At 44.8% G+C, this 16,634-nt stretch overlaps 1 protein-coding gene across 1 annotated transcript in view; it reads left to right on the plus strand.

Moving 5' to 3' along the window:
* The window catches only part of LOC308280591 (gamma-aminobutyric acid receptor subunit gamma-3-like), a gene marked incomplete at its 3' end in the record, with an annotated part of 227,853 nt that extends 212,205 nt beyond the window's left edge, over window positions 1–15,648 (plus strand). The window contains exons 8-9 of the mRNA XM_080720921.1: window positions 5,807–6,006; window positions 15,313–15,648. Coding sequence (XP_080577047.1) covers window positions 5,807–6,006; window positions 15,313–15,648 — 536 coding nt within the window. The remainder of the gene's footprint in view (window positions 1–5,806; window positions 6,007–15,312) is intronic.
* Window positions 15,649–16,634: the final 986 nt, after the last annotated feature.

Genomic DNA, 16,634 nt, shown 5'->3' on the forward strand with positions numbered 1-16,634 from the left:
TTTAGCTCGCTCGGCGGTGTCTCACGTGAATCAAGTCCGCTTGAGACGGCGCGCCTCCCTCGTCTCGACTGAAAACAAGCGCCCATCTCACACCCACCCGCGACCCCGCCGTTGTGCTTGTAGTGGATTTTATGAAACCTTACTCCAGTATAGAATTTGAATTTCCACAAAGGTAGAGTGATAATGAAGCAATAAATTTATTACAACAAAAACAAGAGCTCTCGAGGCAACACGCATGCATAGTGCATGCACAGTACAGGCTACCACAGAAAACGTCCATTGAACTCAATTGACTTTTGGGGGTTTTACTCTGGGTGAAATAAAGGTTTACAGAAAAAGGATGGACAAGAGCAATAGTTTGGTTGCCTATAGCAACCATACTAATATATATATATATATATTTAAATGAACTGCTTTGGACATAAAAGGTTTCCACCCGACAGCGATGAGTTGCAGATCTTTGCACCAGAACTATTTTTAGAGACTTTTTTTTTTTGGTCGTACATGTGGCGAGAGAGAGAGAGAGACCATTAGACTCCGGTCCGTTGCCATGGGGAACAGTTTCCTTTTGGAACACCTCACATTGTGCAGTGAAACACACAATATGTTACCCACATTTTTCCAGCCAAACGCATTCCTGTGACAAGCTGTCAGTGCCAGGCAGACTTGCTTGGCTCTCCATTATGTTAACTGTCAAATCGGTGGGGAGGGATTCTCATTCCGCTAGTTTCCTTGTTTGCGAAAGTATAGTGTGGAGAGAACATGCGTTGTCCTTTGTTGTCTATCTATCTTGTGACGTCGTGCGTTGTGACGGTACCAGCTACCCAACGTCTATTCGAGCAGTTGCTTTCCAAACCAGGGGGTTGGGATCCCCACGGGGTATCGCCAAATTATTCTGTTTAATTAATACCAAATGGTCAAATATTGCGCGAGAAAGGCAAAAACTTTGTGAAAATAGCCGTTCTCTCGTTTGAGGCGAGGCGTTGTGAGCACATAGCGCATCACAGAGTGGTGCGCTATGAGCTTGTTGATCTGCTATTTTTGAAAAGTCTTAATCATACATATTTGCTTCTGGGGGTCCATGGAACACAATATTTTGAGATGGGGGACTGCGGCCAAATACATATCATTTTGGGGGTCCAAACGGGTGCATATTTCTCGCTCAATGCAGGGAGCTCTCTCTCGGCTCTCCCTGGATGTGAGTTTTAATGTCCCTGATTGGATATAATCACTAGTTAAAGCTGTACTGTGGAAGCTGCTCAACTAGTGGTCAGTAGCGGAACTAGCGGTATTGCTTTTTTCGGCCGGAGTCGCCGCGGACCACCGGAACGGGGGTCCGCGGACCACCGCGGCCGTCGCGAGCACCTCCGCCTCGCCGATACGCATCCGTAGAGCCGTCTCCCGTCATTTTTAGACCAGGATTGAGGGAGTAGCAGGCAAGATTCCTTCACCAATGTAAACACAGTTGCTGAGGGAAGCTACTTCCTTTAGAGACAGCAAGACTCGCTGTGATTGGCCGGTGGTGTATGATCCGCGCTGTGATTGGCCGGTAGTGTATCATGTGGGAGATGACATCATTTTGCCGGGAAATTCTACCCCCCTCACAACTCATAGAAAACATATAAAGAGAAGGCTTCAGAAGCTGAAAATAACAGAGTGGGTGTTCTAAAACTTTAGCGATTTAATAGTTAGGACAATTTTAAGATTTGTTTTATAAAAAAAGTTACATGGTATAACTTTAACATCATATCAATTTAATTGATTGTTCATATATATATTTATATATTTCCATGCTTATACTGTAACACTATTTGGACACAACCTTGGGGCTGGCCAGTGGAAATATACAGAGAGCCGACCCTACGTGTCTCTGTCTTGTTGTTATGATCCAGGAACCTATGAACTTGTCCAACACCTAACTGTCATATTCTTTATTCTTTATATACGAATGTCTGACCGCCATCTTGTCAGAGCAGGAACCTTTGAACCATTCATTCTGTTGTACCTGTCTTATTACTCTCTCAGCATAGTAAACTGCACTCTGATCACTCTTGTGTGTCTTATTTATTTTTGTCTCATATGGGAATAAGAAACGAGGTCTTGTTGTTTACAAGAATTTATTTATCAGACCCCCGTTATTGTGCAGATTGTGCCGTGCCGGGAAAGCGACACAATCGTGATGTGAAATACTGCACGCTGCGCGTCAGTCACTTGGTTAATTGTGATGCGACAGTGTTTGCACGTGCGTAAACATACCCGACGATCCTCAGAAAAAGAAGAAAAAGACTGCTACTGTAACACACTGCTAACTACCATTTATTATACCAGTTTTTAAGCAGCGAGCCCTTTGCTTTTCGCCTGTGTTGAGTTTTGTTTTTCCCTAATGTCGGCAATGACATACAATGAGGATAGAGGACATGCAGAGACAGACAGAGGACAGACAGACAGACAGACAGACAGACAGACAGACAGACAGTCTAGACTTGTGTAGACCAGTGGAGGTTGCTGGAAATAGACAGGAGCTCTCGTCTCTATGGAAACCGCTGGCAAAAACCGTGGAGCACGTGCGCACGCGCACACACGCACGCGCACACACACGCACAAGACATGTTGAAGATGTGGATGAAAGGTTGGAAAAGAGAGAGAGATATCAAGAAGAGAAATGAAGGATAAAAGCAAGAAAATGTGTGTGTGTGTGTGGGTGGGTGGGTGGGTGTGCGTGGGTGGGTGTGGGTGTGCGTGTGGCTGTGCGTGCATGCGTGTGTACTTGTATTTTATCCCCACAAGTATAGCAGAATTTGAGGAACAGACTTTGTGAGAAGCATTTTCCTGGAGCTCACAAGAGAAATTATGTTTTATTATGGTTTTTAAAAAAAGGGAAGCTCGGCTAACCATAGAATATTAAGCAGGCAGAGTTTAGGTTTTAGGGTGTCAAGTCGGAATTACGCAACTCTTTTATGCTTTGCGTGCCAGTGTCGCGCACAGAACAAGCAAACAGATCTACAAGCTTGTTGGCAATCATAACATCGTCACCCTGAATGTTTTATGTTGTCATAAGCATAGTAATACTGGGCCCTGGGTACAAGGATTCACTGCGGGCCCTGCACAGTTATTTTGTGCTTTAACTATTGAAAAATAGCAGCTCACAGCGCGGCACACTGCGAGCTTGTAGATTTTTGAAAAATTGTGAAGTTTGTGCAAGTCTTTGAATATTTCAAATCATTCTACGTTTTTTAGAAAAAAACTATGTTTCTATGGCAGTGGTGCTTAAACCTTTTCATGTGAAGGACCCCCAAAATGATATTCATTTGGCCATGGAACCCCATCTCAAAATATTTCGTCCCAGGGACCCCAAAAATGTTCGCTTAAAAAACACATATATATTCAAAGATTTGCACACATTTTCATGACTTTTCAAAAATAGCAGGTATACAAGCTCGCAGCGCGGCACTCGGTTGCCGCGCTGTGAGCTTGTATATCTGCTATTTTTCAATAGCTAAAGTTACTAGGGCCCCTCCACCTTGGGCCCTAGTAACTCAGTCCCACTCCCCCCCCCCCTTGGGACGCCCCTGAATACAAATGTGTGTGTGTGCGCGTGCGTGCACCTGTGTGTGTGTGTGTGTGTGTGTGTGTGTGTGTGTGTGTGTGTGTGTGTGTGTGTGTGTGTGTGTGTGTGTGTGTGTGTGTGTGCACGTGTGCGTGTGCCTGCCTGTGTACAGTATGTGTGTGGCGGCCCATGGCGAGCATTAATGTCACCCAGTTCATCTCTCTCTCTATCTCTCTGAAAGAATTGATTTCATTTCACAAAGCGAGGACATTATTGTCTCTCTTCGACACTGCGGGAGGGCCAATGTGTCAAACAGCGCCGTTGACAACGCGGCGATAAGACACGCAATAAAAGGGGCCGTTCTCCGTCGCAGTGTTCATCAGCGCGGCCAGGGACATTCACTCTCAGTGTCCAGCTGCTCCCAAAAGGCATTTAGAACGGTAAAGATGATAATGAGCCAGCGCTGATGATGGTTGACAAAGTGTCTGACTTAAATTGAATTTAATTCAATTTAAAAGAGAGAGTGAGAGAGCTGGTTACTCCTCCTCACATTTTCATCACTTGGACCCATAGCTTTCCCCAGGCGTGTCGCACCAAATTCTGGGCCCTGGGTACTTTAACTATTGAGAAATAGCAGATATACAAGCTCACAGCGTGGCAGAGTGCCACACCGCAAGCTTGTATTTTTGAATAGTCTTTGAATATTTCAAATATTTTGAGAAAAACCTATGTTTCTATGTCATTGGTGCTCAAACTGTTTCATGTGAAGGACCCCCAAAATGATATGTATGTGGCCACGGACCCCCATCTCAAAATATTTAGTTCCAGGGCAGGGACTCCCAGAAGCAAAATTTGAGTTACAAATGTTGGCTTAAAAAAATACATATACAAAGATTTGCACACATTTTCACGACTTTTCAAAAACAGCAGATCTACTTGAGCTTGTATTATCTGCTATTTTTCCATAGATAAAGCATAAAATAATCCACCTTGGGCCCCAGTAACTCAGTCCCATTCCCCCCCCCCCCCCCCCCCCCCCTGTGTGTGACGCCCCTGGATTTCCCCACTGCAAAGATCCATGAGCGTTAAATTAACATAATGTAAATTGAATTAACATAGATCATTCAACTCTCTCTCTCCGAGATGAAATGAGCGCCCGTGCTCATTGCTGTGCAGTGGAAGTGAAGACAGCGAGGAGATTGTAACATAAGCTAGCTTTAGTGTCGATCGATGTGCAGTGTTGTACAGTGGCTTAGCCTACTGTATGCCTCGCCATCGACAAGCTATGGGAGGCATTATTATGGCTGCGTCGTGGAATTCTGGACCAAGCAGTAACTGTCGACAATATTCCTAGGTGGTGATAGTTTAAGGGACGGAAAGAAATGCAAATGCCCTCTTTCCATGCCATACCTGAAGGTACAATAGAATTGCCTTGTCTAAACTCTCCTGAACTTGAATGGAGCATCTTATGTTGAAATAATTGCCCTCTCTGTGTAGAAATCCTTGCCGTACGCCACATCTCCAGTATTGACTTGATTATGCGTAGTTCAGTGTGGCATCAAGCACCGGAAATAGCCGACCTCCAAGCTCACAACGCGGAGGTCTGCTATTTTCGATATTTTCACCAAAAGGTCCTTTTAGAAATTTCAGCCCCTCTGACATTTCCTGTTCAGCGTTACAGCATAGATCAGGGGTTCCCAAACTTTTTTGTCTCAGGGCACCCCATACATTTTTTTTTTAATCCGTGGCACCCCTACATTATAATTTATAGCATATCGTCGTTGTCGGGAGGAAACCTTGTCCAAAACCATTCGTTTTGAATTTATCATCTATAAAATGTACTAAACTAGTGAAAACAGCAGATCTACAAGCAAGATCTGCTTGTAGATCGGCTGTTTTCACTAGTTTTGTGCGACAGTCTTGTATGATGAAGCAGGGCTTTGCTTTACCAAAAGACATACACATTTGAAACTTGGAGATACGAGGTTTCTGCCCGATAGTGACGATATTTGAGTGATTATGTTGCGAGGAAAACGTTGAGATAATAGCCATTTTGGTTAGAACTGACTGAAAATAACTTCAAGTTTAAAATGATAATAAATATTTTTTCAAGTGTCCAAATAAATTCCAAATATTATCAAACTATCTCACGGCACCCCTGGACTGCCGTCACGGCACCCCTGGGTGCCCCGTCACCCTCTTTGAAAACCCCTGGCGTAGATGACATATTGACCCAGGAGTTGCCTCCCTCCCCTCCAGGTATCACCACGGTGCTGACCATGACCACTCTGAGTACGGTGGCCAGGAACTCCCTGCCCAGAGTGTCTTACGTGACGGCCATGGACCTGTTCATCACCGTCTGTTTCCTGTTCGTGTTCGCCGCCATGATAGAGTACGCCATGATCAACTATTGCGCCTACAACGCACAGCAGGTCCCTCCCAAGAGACAGAGAATGGCGGTGAGTATATTGTCGCCCCTGTCGGTGCAGTACTGTACAAGGCAAATAATAAAGTGTAGTATTGTCATTGTTGCTGTCGCATGAAAATCTGGTATGTACCAAAACTGTTACTTTTCAGGAAATTAAAATGAATGAATTTTTTCACTTGTTCTGTTTTATAAAAATCCATGGACACCTTAACCACTTTCACTTTCAAAATGTTTCAGAAAATAGTTCAAAATAGCTGATCTACAATCTCAGTTTGCTATCTTCCACTACTTTTTGTGAGGGCTTAAATGATGAAGTAGGACATAAATGTACTTAAAAAAAAAAAAAAAAAAAAAAAAAAAAAACAATGTATGGCCCACAGCAACGACATGTACAATGTACCGTGCGTGTCTTTTTCACGTTTCAATTGTGCACACGACTCTCTGTGAATGCATGGCATGGCAAGCGCCCACACGTTTTTTTTTGTCATGCTCGCATGAATTCACGGGCATTTCCAACGAGTGCCAAAGTGAGGCGAGTGCACCAATGCAAATCCCCCCCACCCCTGCCGAACACTCTCCACCGACAGCCGTTGATCTCTAGCTAACAATCTCTCCTCTACAGGCATGTGCACGCATGGACATTAAAGGGGGCTCGAGCCCCTGCCCTTTTACCTCATGCCCTCTCTAGACCATGCATGCAGCAATTAGGCTACTATGAAGAAAGAAATGCAAAACTATGTTGTAAGCTGCATCTCCAGTAGCTAATGCTAAAGGCTTGGTGTAATCAAGCTGAGCGTGGGGTTGCACACAAGCCCCCAGAACCCTGGGGGCGCTTTGAAGCAAAAAGTACATGGTGGCCGTTTGAGGTACTGCAGTTGGGTCAACTATTCAAACAGAGGCAGATAGCCCCCCGCTACCCCCGCCTCCCCGTTTCTCGCTCCCCGACCGTCGTGATTGGCTAAGAGGCCAAATAGTTGACCCACTACGTCACGTTTCAGAGGCGTTTCAAACGCGGAAGTACGCTTCATGCGCTGGGTGAGCAACTCAATGCAAGTGGACGGGCGGGGATATCAGTTGCCCTCTCTATTATTATTATAGCTCTATGGTTGCACACCGAAAATAGCCAAATCTATGTGCTTGTAGATCGGCCATTTTTGCTGTTTTCGGGCAAAAGTGCCCTTTTTAGGGAAATTTCAGCCCCTGCCCCTCAAACATCCTCTGCACGTCCCTGCTCCTCTAACGCTGCGTGTGTGGGCAGTATCCTGGCTTCCACCTGCCGAGAGGGACAGAGAGGGAGAGGGAGACAGAGAGAGAGAGAGGGAGAGAGAGGGAGAGAGAGAGAGAGAGAGAGAGAGAGAGAGAGAGAGAGAACCATCGCTTTAATGTACAGTACAGCCATGTTACACATCCACTCAGACTGAGTCACCATGCTGCTGCTGTCAATGCCCCCATACCCCACCACCCCACCCCCTTCTCCACGCTACACTCCGTCTTCATTAGCATCGGCGGCACTGTCGGGTGGAAACCTTGTATAGACAAAATGCAATATCTCCTATCTGCAAATGTCATGATTTTTGGATTTCACTTGAAATGGGGACAATGTCGCGCATTTTGTAAAACAATTTCATGTGAATAGAACCCCTATTTTGTTCAGTTTCAGTAAGTGGCAAAATGTTGAAGCTCAAAACCTCCTATCTGCATTGCCTTGTTGATTGCTAATGATTGGTGTCAGGTGGTGAAACTTTTACCACACCAAGTTGATAAAAAATGTTAATGGTAATACTTGTAACAGACCTGTTGAATGTCTTGATCTCAAAAGGAGCATAATTAAGTGCTGTAAAAAGTGTTATTTAACCAAAAAATAGCCTAACTATTTCTAGGTAAAAAACCTCCTATCTGCATGTTGTCGACTGCAGATAGAGAGAGGAGGTTTTTAACCTAGAATTAGTAGTAGTAGATAGGAGGTTTTGGTGTTGAACACACATTTTTCTTTTTCATTTTCCCAACAAGGTGATTTTTTTTTTCAGATAGGAGTTTTTGCATTTTGGCCATCGATGTACGAAATTGTTGCTTTTCAGTCACAACTAAAAGGTATTGTTAAAGACCCAGTGAAATGGCTATTTTGGGTAGTTTATTTTGAAGTTTCAGTCTGAAAAGGAAGCCTGTGTGTTTCTGAACCAATCAGAAGGGACCAGCCCTTCTGGCCAAGGAACGTAAAATCTGAGTCATGTGATGCCTAATGTTTTGTTTGTAGCCCTCAGTAGCAAGGCAGAGAGACACGACCAGGCTGCCTCTTGTACAGAATGTGTGTTACCAAGTTGCTTATTATTCTAACCTATAATGTTTACAGATACATATTTTATTGTGCTCATTAAGTTTACAATGAGTAATACAAAGTTTGTATGCAGGGGCTAAATTATTTAAATTATTCCGCATGGGTTTTCAGATCAAAAGGGGCCTGTACTGCTGTGAGGGGGGCCCATAGATTCAACATACAAATAGCCTATGAATTCATATGTAGAGCTATAGAGCTATTTTTATTTATTGAAAACAAAATTAATTTAAGAAAAAACCTCAACACTGTAGCTCTATAATTAAAAACGGCTGTATTTGGAGGAATGCCAGCAATGGGAATCAAACAGGTGCATGTAATCAAAGGTTCATTTATATTCAAGCGGACCTGTCTATGTCATCACGCAGCACGTTTCTGTTTACAGGAAATAATTAAGAATGGGCTATTTAGGGACCTTTGATATAAAAATACACAAAAATGGTTTATTTTCTATTTTTCTGGCATCTAGTGTTAGGAATGCCCATATGATTACTACGGATAAACTCTAAAAGTGTGAAAAACATATTTTTCATTTCACTGGGTCTTTAATAACGTTCGTGGCTCAGTGTTTTTAATACCCACAGCCACACTGAACCACTTTCATATTGTAAACGTTCATTTATTTATTTGTGTGGCTTTTGGTACATACACGTTAGGCACGGTGTGTGACACGTTCATCAATCAAGCGACGACACCCTCAACCTTTATATACTGTCTATGATAACTGGGGACCCCCCACCCTGACGAGCACTAATGCCTCATTCACACTACAGATATATAGTTGAACGTTTTGCTTGGTAATTCAATGTAATCTCAATGGAAACCAGCTTTAAAGGCTGGGCGTGTCGGCTGTCCTTGGAATCCAGCCTTTAAAGCTGGTTTCCATTGAGATTACATTGAATTTCCAAGCAAAACGTTCAACTATATATCTGTAGTGTGAATGAGGCATAAGAGTTGAGAAATTACATTTCGTATTACACGGTTCCATTGTGTTCCATCTACATGCACACAACGCCTAGCGCCATGACACAGTGGATTAATAGCTTGTATCTCAGATTTTTACAGGCAACGCACATGTGTTATGTGTCGTAACAAGCCATCTATGCAATTGGTTTTGAGAGGCTTATTGATGTAGGCTAAACAATAAACCCTACAGTATTAGATCATATAGGTTGTCAGTTGTCAGAACTTGTCACTTAGTTGTCGCGATATAGTTGTAGCTCTGTTTTGGACCAATGCACAAAGATGGATAAGGATGAAAAAGGTTCACTTTGTGAATGTGACATGTTGGACATACTACGTATGCGTTACTTCAGTGGAGACGAAATGGAAATCCATTAGTTAACAGCTAGTCTCGCATAGCCAGACAACTATTCCACAATCTCCGAATGCCGGGAGCATTTGGCCAAATCGCGGAGGCAACAGTCTGGCCACGCGAGACTAGTTAACAGCCAACGTGAGTAGGTTGTAGTGCCTTTCCTGAAACTGGCTAACTCAATGCCATAATGCGAGGCTACTGTAGGAAATAATAGTGGGGTGTCCATCCACGGTGCATAGGACATCGTGCTTGATTTGATTTATTCCCAAACAGGGTCAGGCTGTGCCTACAGCTCACCTGCACTTAAGACGCAAAGGAGCCTAAATTAATGTAGTCTACTATTTTGATAAACATTCATTCTGTGCATTTTCAATTTCGGGTTGTGTGTGTGTCAGTGTGTGTAGATCATCAACTGTCAGTGCGTTCGGAACGGACAGCACTGAACCCGCTGGCCAATACAAACTAATTGGGGAGTGCGCTCGCTCGGGTGCTCATTTCGGAACGCAACCTGTATTTCAGCCTTAGGGTACATCGTATATTTAAATAACTAGAAGCTGGGCCGCCCGCGTCTAGTCGGCGACCTGGCCAACTCGAGAACGATGTAAATAGGGAATTAATCCCCCGCCCTTTAATGCAAACCCCATTATACCTGTTGTCATAGAACCCATTTTGACCATCTGTTTGCCTGTGTCCATTTATGCCCATATATGGAGATATCTGTATCTGTCTGTCTGTCGGCGTCCATTTTATGTCCATATATGGAGATCACTGCAGATATAGTTCTGGGTCCATTTTATGCCCATATGCCCATATATGGAGATATCTGTCTATTTGTGTCCATTTTATGCCCATATATGGAGATCTCTGTATCTGTCTGTCTGTGTCCCTTTATGCCCGTATATGGAGATATCTGTTATAGGGAATGAATCCCCCGCCCTTTAATGCAAACCCCATTATACCTGTTGTCATAGAACCCGTTTTGACCATCTGTTTGCCTGTGTCCATTTATGCCCATATATGGAGATATCTGTATCTGTCTGTCTGTCGGCGTCCATTTTATGTCCATATATGGAGATCACTGCAGATATAGTTCTGGGTCCATTTTATGCCCATATGCCCATATATGGAGATATCTGTCTATTTGTGTCCATTTTATGCCCATATATGGAGATCTCTGTATCTGTCCGTCTGTGTCCCTTTATGCCCGTATATGGAGATATCTGTTTATCTGCGTCCATTTTATGCCCATATATGAGATCTCTGTCGCTTTTTGTTTGTTTCTTCTTTAAGCAGAATACACAGCCTGCTTAAATCTGCATCATTCAAGTCATCCTCCCAGTCCCACGCTTTGTCGCTTGTCTTATGTTTGTTTTTGTCTCTTTTATTTTCTTTTTTGGAGCGGACCCCATGAATGCCCCATCCTTTAATGCAAACCCCAATATACCTGTTGTCATAGGACCCGTTTTGACCATCTGTTAGCCTTTGTCCCCACCCTTTAATGCAAACCCCAATATACCTGTTGTCATAGGACCCGTTTTGACCATCTGTTTGCCTTTGTCCCCTTATGCCCATATATGGAGATCTCTGCACACACAGTACCGGTTGCGGAAAACTCTGATGTCAGACATCAGCTCCGCATTCGGGGATTCATTTTATGCCTATATCTGGAGAAAGCGTGTGCCGGTGGGAAGAACGGTTCTCAAGATTCACATACATACATACACATTCACAGAGATTTCTGGAGAACGCGCGTGCCGGTGGGAAGAACGGTTCTCGAGATTCACATACATACATACACATTCACAGAGATTTTTTGTTGACTCCTGGCGTATGTGATGTCAGAGCCTTTTATGAAGTGATGTCACAATGAGTCAGCGATTGTGCCGATTTCCTCAGGAACAGCCTGATGTTAACAATCAGCTCCGCGTAAGGAGATTCCGAACGTTTCGCGCCGCTTCGGGAAAACCGCATGCGGAGTCGGGCCGAGGCCCGGCACTGCACTCCGCGCCGCAGCGGGGAACGCGCGTGCCGAATCTGAACCCGGTGGGACTAACGGTTCTCGAGATACGCGGATTACAAACACACACACACGCACGCAGAGACTTCTCGCATTTATAGATAGATAAAATGAATTAAAAAGGGGAAAAGAAAATATTATATTTTTTGTGCTGAAGACTCTTGACTCGACTTGAACTCGGACTCTAAATCAAAGACTCGAGAATCGGAATCGACCCCCCAAAGACTCCAGACTCCAGACTCAACTCGAGATCAAAGACTCTTGACTCGACTCGGCCTCGAGATCAAAAGACTCGTAAACATCTCTGCTGACAGCAACCAACACATCTCTCTCTCTCTCTCTCTCTCTCTCTCTCTCTCTCTCTCTCTCTCTCTCCCCCTCCCTCCCTCCCTCTCTCCCTCCCTCCACAAGCTTCCCGGAGAGTGGATCATTCGATGCCACAGCATGCATTCGGCTCCCCTTCCTCTTCAATCGCCGGTCAAAACACACTGTATATAATGAAAAATACTGTATTCTCCCCCTGGCCTGTCTGTCTGTCTCTCTGTCAGGGGATAGTCTCGTGCAGGGACGTGCACACATAGACACCAAAGGGGGCTTGAGCCCCTGCCCTTTTATCCGTCTGTAAAAAGTGCCCTCTCCAGACCATGAATGCATTTTTTACTATGATGAAAGAAATGCAAATGCCCCCCTTTCCATACCATACCTGCAGCGTTAATTGCCTTGTCCAAACTCTTCTGAACGTGAATGCTGCATCTGTTGAAATCAAGAAATGTGTAGGAATCAAGCATCGGAAATAGCTCACTTCCAAGCTAACAAGCTGTGAGCTTGGAGGTAGGCTATCTTCGATATCTACACCAAAAGGCCCTTTTAGAAATGTCAGCACTAGGGATGTTAATCAACGCATTATTTGCGAATCGACGCGTCGAGGCCGAAAATCGACGCGTCGATCGACCTTTTTCCCTTTTTTTTCGCTAAGCAGCAGCTGACACAACTTATGCAGCTGCACCCATCAGAACTTGCATCAAAGCCCTAATAATAATTATAATAATAATTGCTGTTCTTTGCGTTAGCATGGAGTCTGTTCTCTAGAGACTAGAAGCGGAGTGACAAAGTCCATTGAAAGTAGTGGGAGCGCTCAGGCTGGCACCCCAGGCTAGTGTATCAAACGTGGAGGTCTGCCTCGCTCTCGCTCCCCGACCGCATCCACGGGTGTGTCGCATTAACGACGAGTAATGTATTTTGTGTTGTTTTATTGTCAATCTTGACAAAATAACTGCACACGAGGCAACGCTGCCATTAACAAGCGAGCTTTCATGTCAAGCATACATGCACACAGGCACGTAAACAAAACACATCCAGTCAGCGCGCACTGCTATGACGGTGCACACAAACAGACCAGCAGTGTTTCTCAACCAGTAGTCCGCGGACCTGACTAGCGCCGTACTATGCATGCGAATCTGCGATACATGCATGCACAACACAGACATTCACTCGTCCCCGACACAGAGACACAGACACACACACCGGTCCGCTCACATTTGGAAAACATTAACGCTTATAACGTTTTTGAACAAGCGATTAAAACATTTTTTGGGGAAAAACTTTATAAATACTCATACTTTTTGAGTCGCGGTGAGCATGAGTTGATTTTCGAGTCGATTTTCGATTTTTTTTCACATCCCTAGTCAGCACCTGCCTCTCTATTCTCTGCACCTCCCTGGCCTCGTGTATTCCTGCACCTGTTTGCAACCACCACCAACCCCCCCCCCCCCCCCACTCCCCTCGAAATCCACCCACCCTCTGTGCCGCCCACTCAGTCAGTTCTCTTCCTTCGTGACACATATCTCACTTCAACCCCCCACTCTCCACCCCCCTTCCCCTCTCTCTCTCTCTCTCTCTCTCTCTGTCTCTGTCTGTCTCTCTCTCTCTCTCTCTCTCTCTCTCTCATTCTCTCTCTCTCTCGCACCCACACTCCTCCCTTGATTTTCTTCTCGCTTGCGTGCAGATTAGGGGTGTAACGATATAGTAACTGTATCGAAATATCGTTTTTAACATGAAAAATCGAAGTATATCGAAATGAAAACAGCTAAAATCGAATCGCATCGTTTTATTTTGTATTGAATCGGCAGTGCAAAGAATCGATTGTATCGATACTACCTACCTGCATTGTATTTAGCATTTTTAAGAAGGAAAATTTAAAGGTAGGGGTTTCATTACTTTTCCTTTCCATATAGCTATACTGGTCTATCGATAAATGTGTGTAATATCTGGGTTCATGGTTTGTCAATATACAATGTCAATGTATTTGGCAGATAATCACTGTGTTTACTTATTTATATCCATAATAATACATGTTTCCCTTAAAAATCGGCACTATCCACACCTTTCACACAGATTTAATTTCTTTACTAAATATTTACTATATCGATTTTAAATAATTCAATCGAATCATATCTTATCGCCATGAATTAACCAATATTGTCCATGTATCGTATCGTCAACCATGTATCGTGATATGTATCGAATCGCTGTTAAAATGTATCATTACACCTCTAGTGCCGATCATGTCAGGCATCGGGAAAGATAATAATCAGTTTTTGTGTATTTTTACGTCAAAAGTCCCTAAAAGTATTTATTTCATTACTTCCTGTAAACACATTCACAAACGTGCTGTGTGATAACATAGATAGACCTTGAATATGAATATAAATGAGTCTAAATGAGATCTCATTCACCCGTCTGATTCCCATAGCTCACATTCCTCCACTCGCGCATGATTTTAATCAGGGAAAGCCTCTTGGGCTGCCACGAATAGCACGTTAAAATATGTGTCTGAAAAGATTTGAGGTGAAAATCAGGCAATAAACAAGTCTCAGCCAGCACTGCCTCTGTCTCTCCTGACGAGAGACAAGCAGCTGCACTGGTGAGCTCAGCTCGCGTCTTTTGACCCCATAGTCCCAGTGGATTGGTCAGTTGGTTGCTACTGGTTGCATCTGCGATTGGTTATAACCAGCGTTTTCATTTAGAAATAGGCTATAGCAGCCATATTGGAGAGAATTTGGGTCTCTTCTCAGTGTTAGCAATGATACTAATGAAGGCTCTGGTTCCATTTCATGAGGCACAGTAGTTCTCAAACCTTTTATTTATTTCAACACCTGTGAAGGAAGTGAGAAGAGACCCAATTTCTCTCCAAAATGGCTGCTGTGCATAATGGCCTATTACGTAGCTGGCCAGCTAGCAAAAAAAGCCATTACATCACAACGTATAAAGTTTTTGTTGAAATGCCTGTCTCTCGCGGGGGATCCGCACAGCACTGGGTGAACGCACATCCGGAAGTCCTGCGAGACACGATATTTCAACGTGAGTTCAGCGTTTTAACAACAGCAATGTCCGAGCACTGCTAGTTTACAGCTTGGGTGAGATACTGTACTATCATTATAAACGGCAGACGTATACCGCATAGTTTTAATCTTCGAGCGAGAGAAATAAGCAGATTTACAATAAAACCAATCTCTCCTGTTTAAAGCCCTGATCGGGTAGCAAAGATATAGCATCTTTTGAAAAAAGCCACCTAGACCAGTCTTTGGGGGAGAAAATAAGTACATCTAATGGTAAGATAGCCTTCTAGCCTGGACTTCTCTTTTAACTTCTTCTATGTGCCCCCCCGCAGGCCTACTCCGCCCTCCACGGAGGCCACCACCACAACCACCGACGCCGTGGCGGCGGCGGCGGCCACCACCGAACGCCGGTGCCGCCCGCCGCGGGCAACTCCCTCTTCTGGCAGCACCACCGCGACGTCTACGACGACGGCTGCCTGTACGAGTGCCTGGACGGCAAGGACTGCAAGAGCTTCTTCTGCTGCCACGAGGAGTGCAAGGACGGCGGCTGGCGGCGGGGCCGCGTGCACGTCAAGATTCACGAGCTGGACGCCTACTCCCGCGTCTTCTTCCCCACGTCCTTCCTGCTCTTCAACATCGTGTACTGGGTCAGCTACCTTTACCTCTAGCAACGGGACGGGACCACCAGGACCCCCATAATAACTCTTTTTTTGTTGTTGTTTTTAAAAGATTTGTTTTTTGGGCTTTTATGCCTTTATTGATAGGACGGTAGACTGACAGGAAATGTGGGGAGAGATGGGGAGAGACACAAAGGTCGCCCGGATCAGGAATCGAACCGGCGACGCCGACAGGCATCCATGCCTATGTGGCAATGCCTGAGTGGTATGCACCTGGACCAGTAGGCCAGCGGACGCCCCCAGGACCCCATAACTCTGAGAGTGTACAAATGGAACCAAACGGGCCCTGACATGTGTACGCTCTCAGAGTTTACACACCTTTTCCGCACCTTTTAAGGTGTCATTTGGAACCCCCAAGGAACCATGAGGGTCCCCCCCCCCCCCCCTACCCGCATGGGGGGGGGGGGAGGAGGAAGGGTCTTTTAGGTGGTGGCGGTATCGCCGCTGCCTGCTGCCGCCCGTCGGCTCCGAAACGGGACGACGTCGGCGCTTTCTGAGATCCAAGGACTCCTCGTCTCGGGAGTGGGGGTCTATATGTGTGGGAGAACATTTTTTGCGAAGACGGGGGACACACACACACACTCTCTGCTGTAGAATCTCGACGTCGGCAAATCGCAGACGTTTTCCCCCCGACCGTTTAAATAATACGGGACGGCGACGCGTCCACAGTGCCTTCTCAGAAGATTAAAAAAACAAGGGTGCGCCAATCTGAGAGACGCAGCTTTTTGAGATCCCTCCCTCTCCTTTATTACCTCATCCATCTCACCCACCGCATGTTTTGTTTATTCTTTCATCAGGCAAAAACACGGACGACATTCTTCACCATTAGGAGGTTATTTTAGAAGTACCACTCTGTTTCATTTCAGCCTAGATTTAGTTGCACTACTAGAATACGTTCTAGTAGTTTTTCTAATAATAGTAATTAGAAGTATTGTATTTTCACAGTGAGAGCCTGTTAGTTAATTGTGAAGAGTTAA

Source organism: Nannobrachium achirus (assembly GCF_963921795.1).
Source record: "Nannobrachium achirus genome assembly, chromosome: 24".
Classification (NCBI taxonomy): domain Eukaryota; kingdom Metazoa; phylum Chordata; class Actinopteri; order Myctophiformes; family Myctophidae; genus Nannobrachium; species Nannobrachium achirus.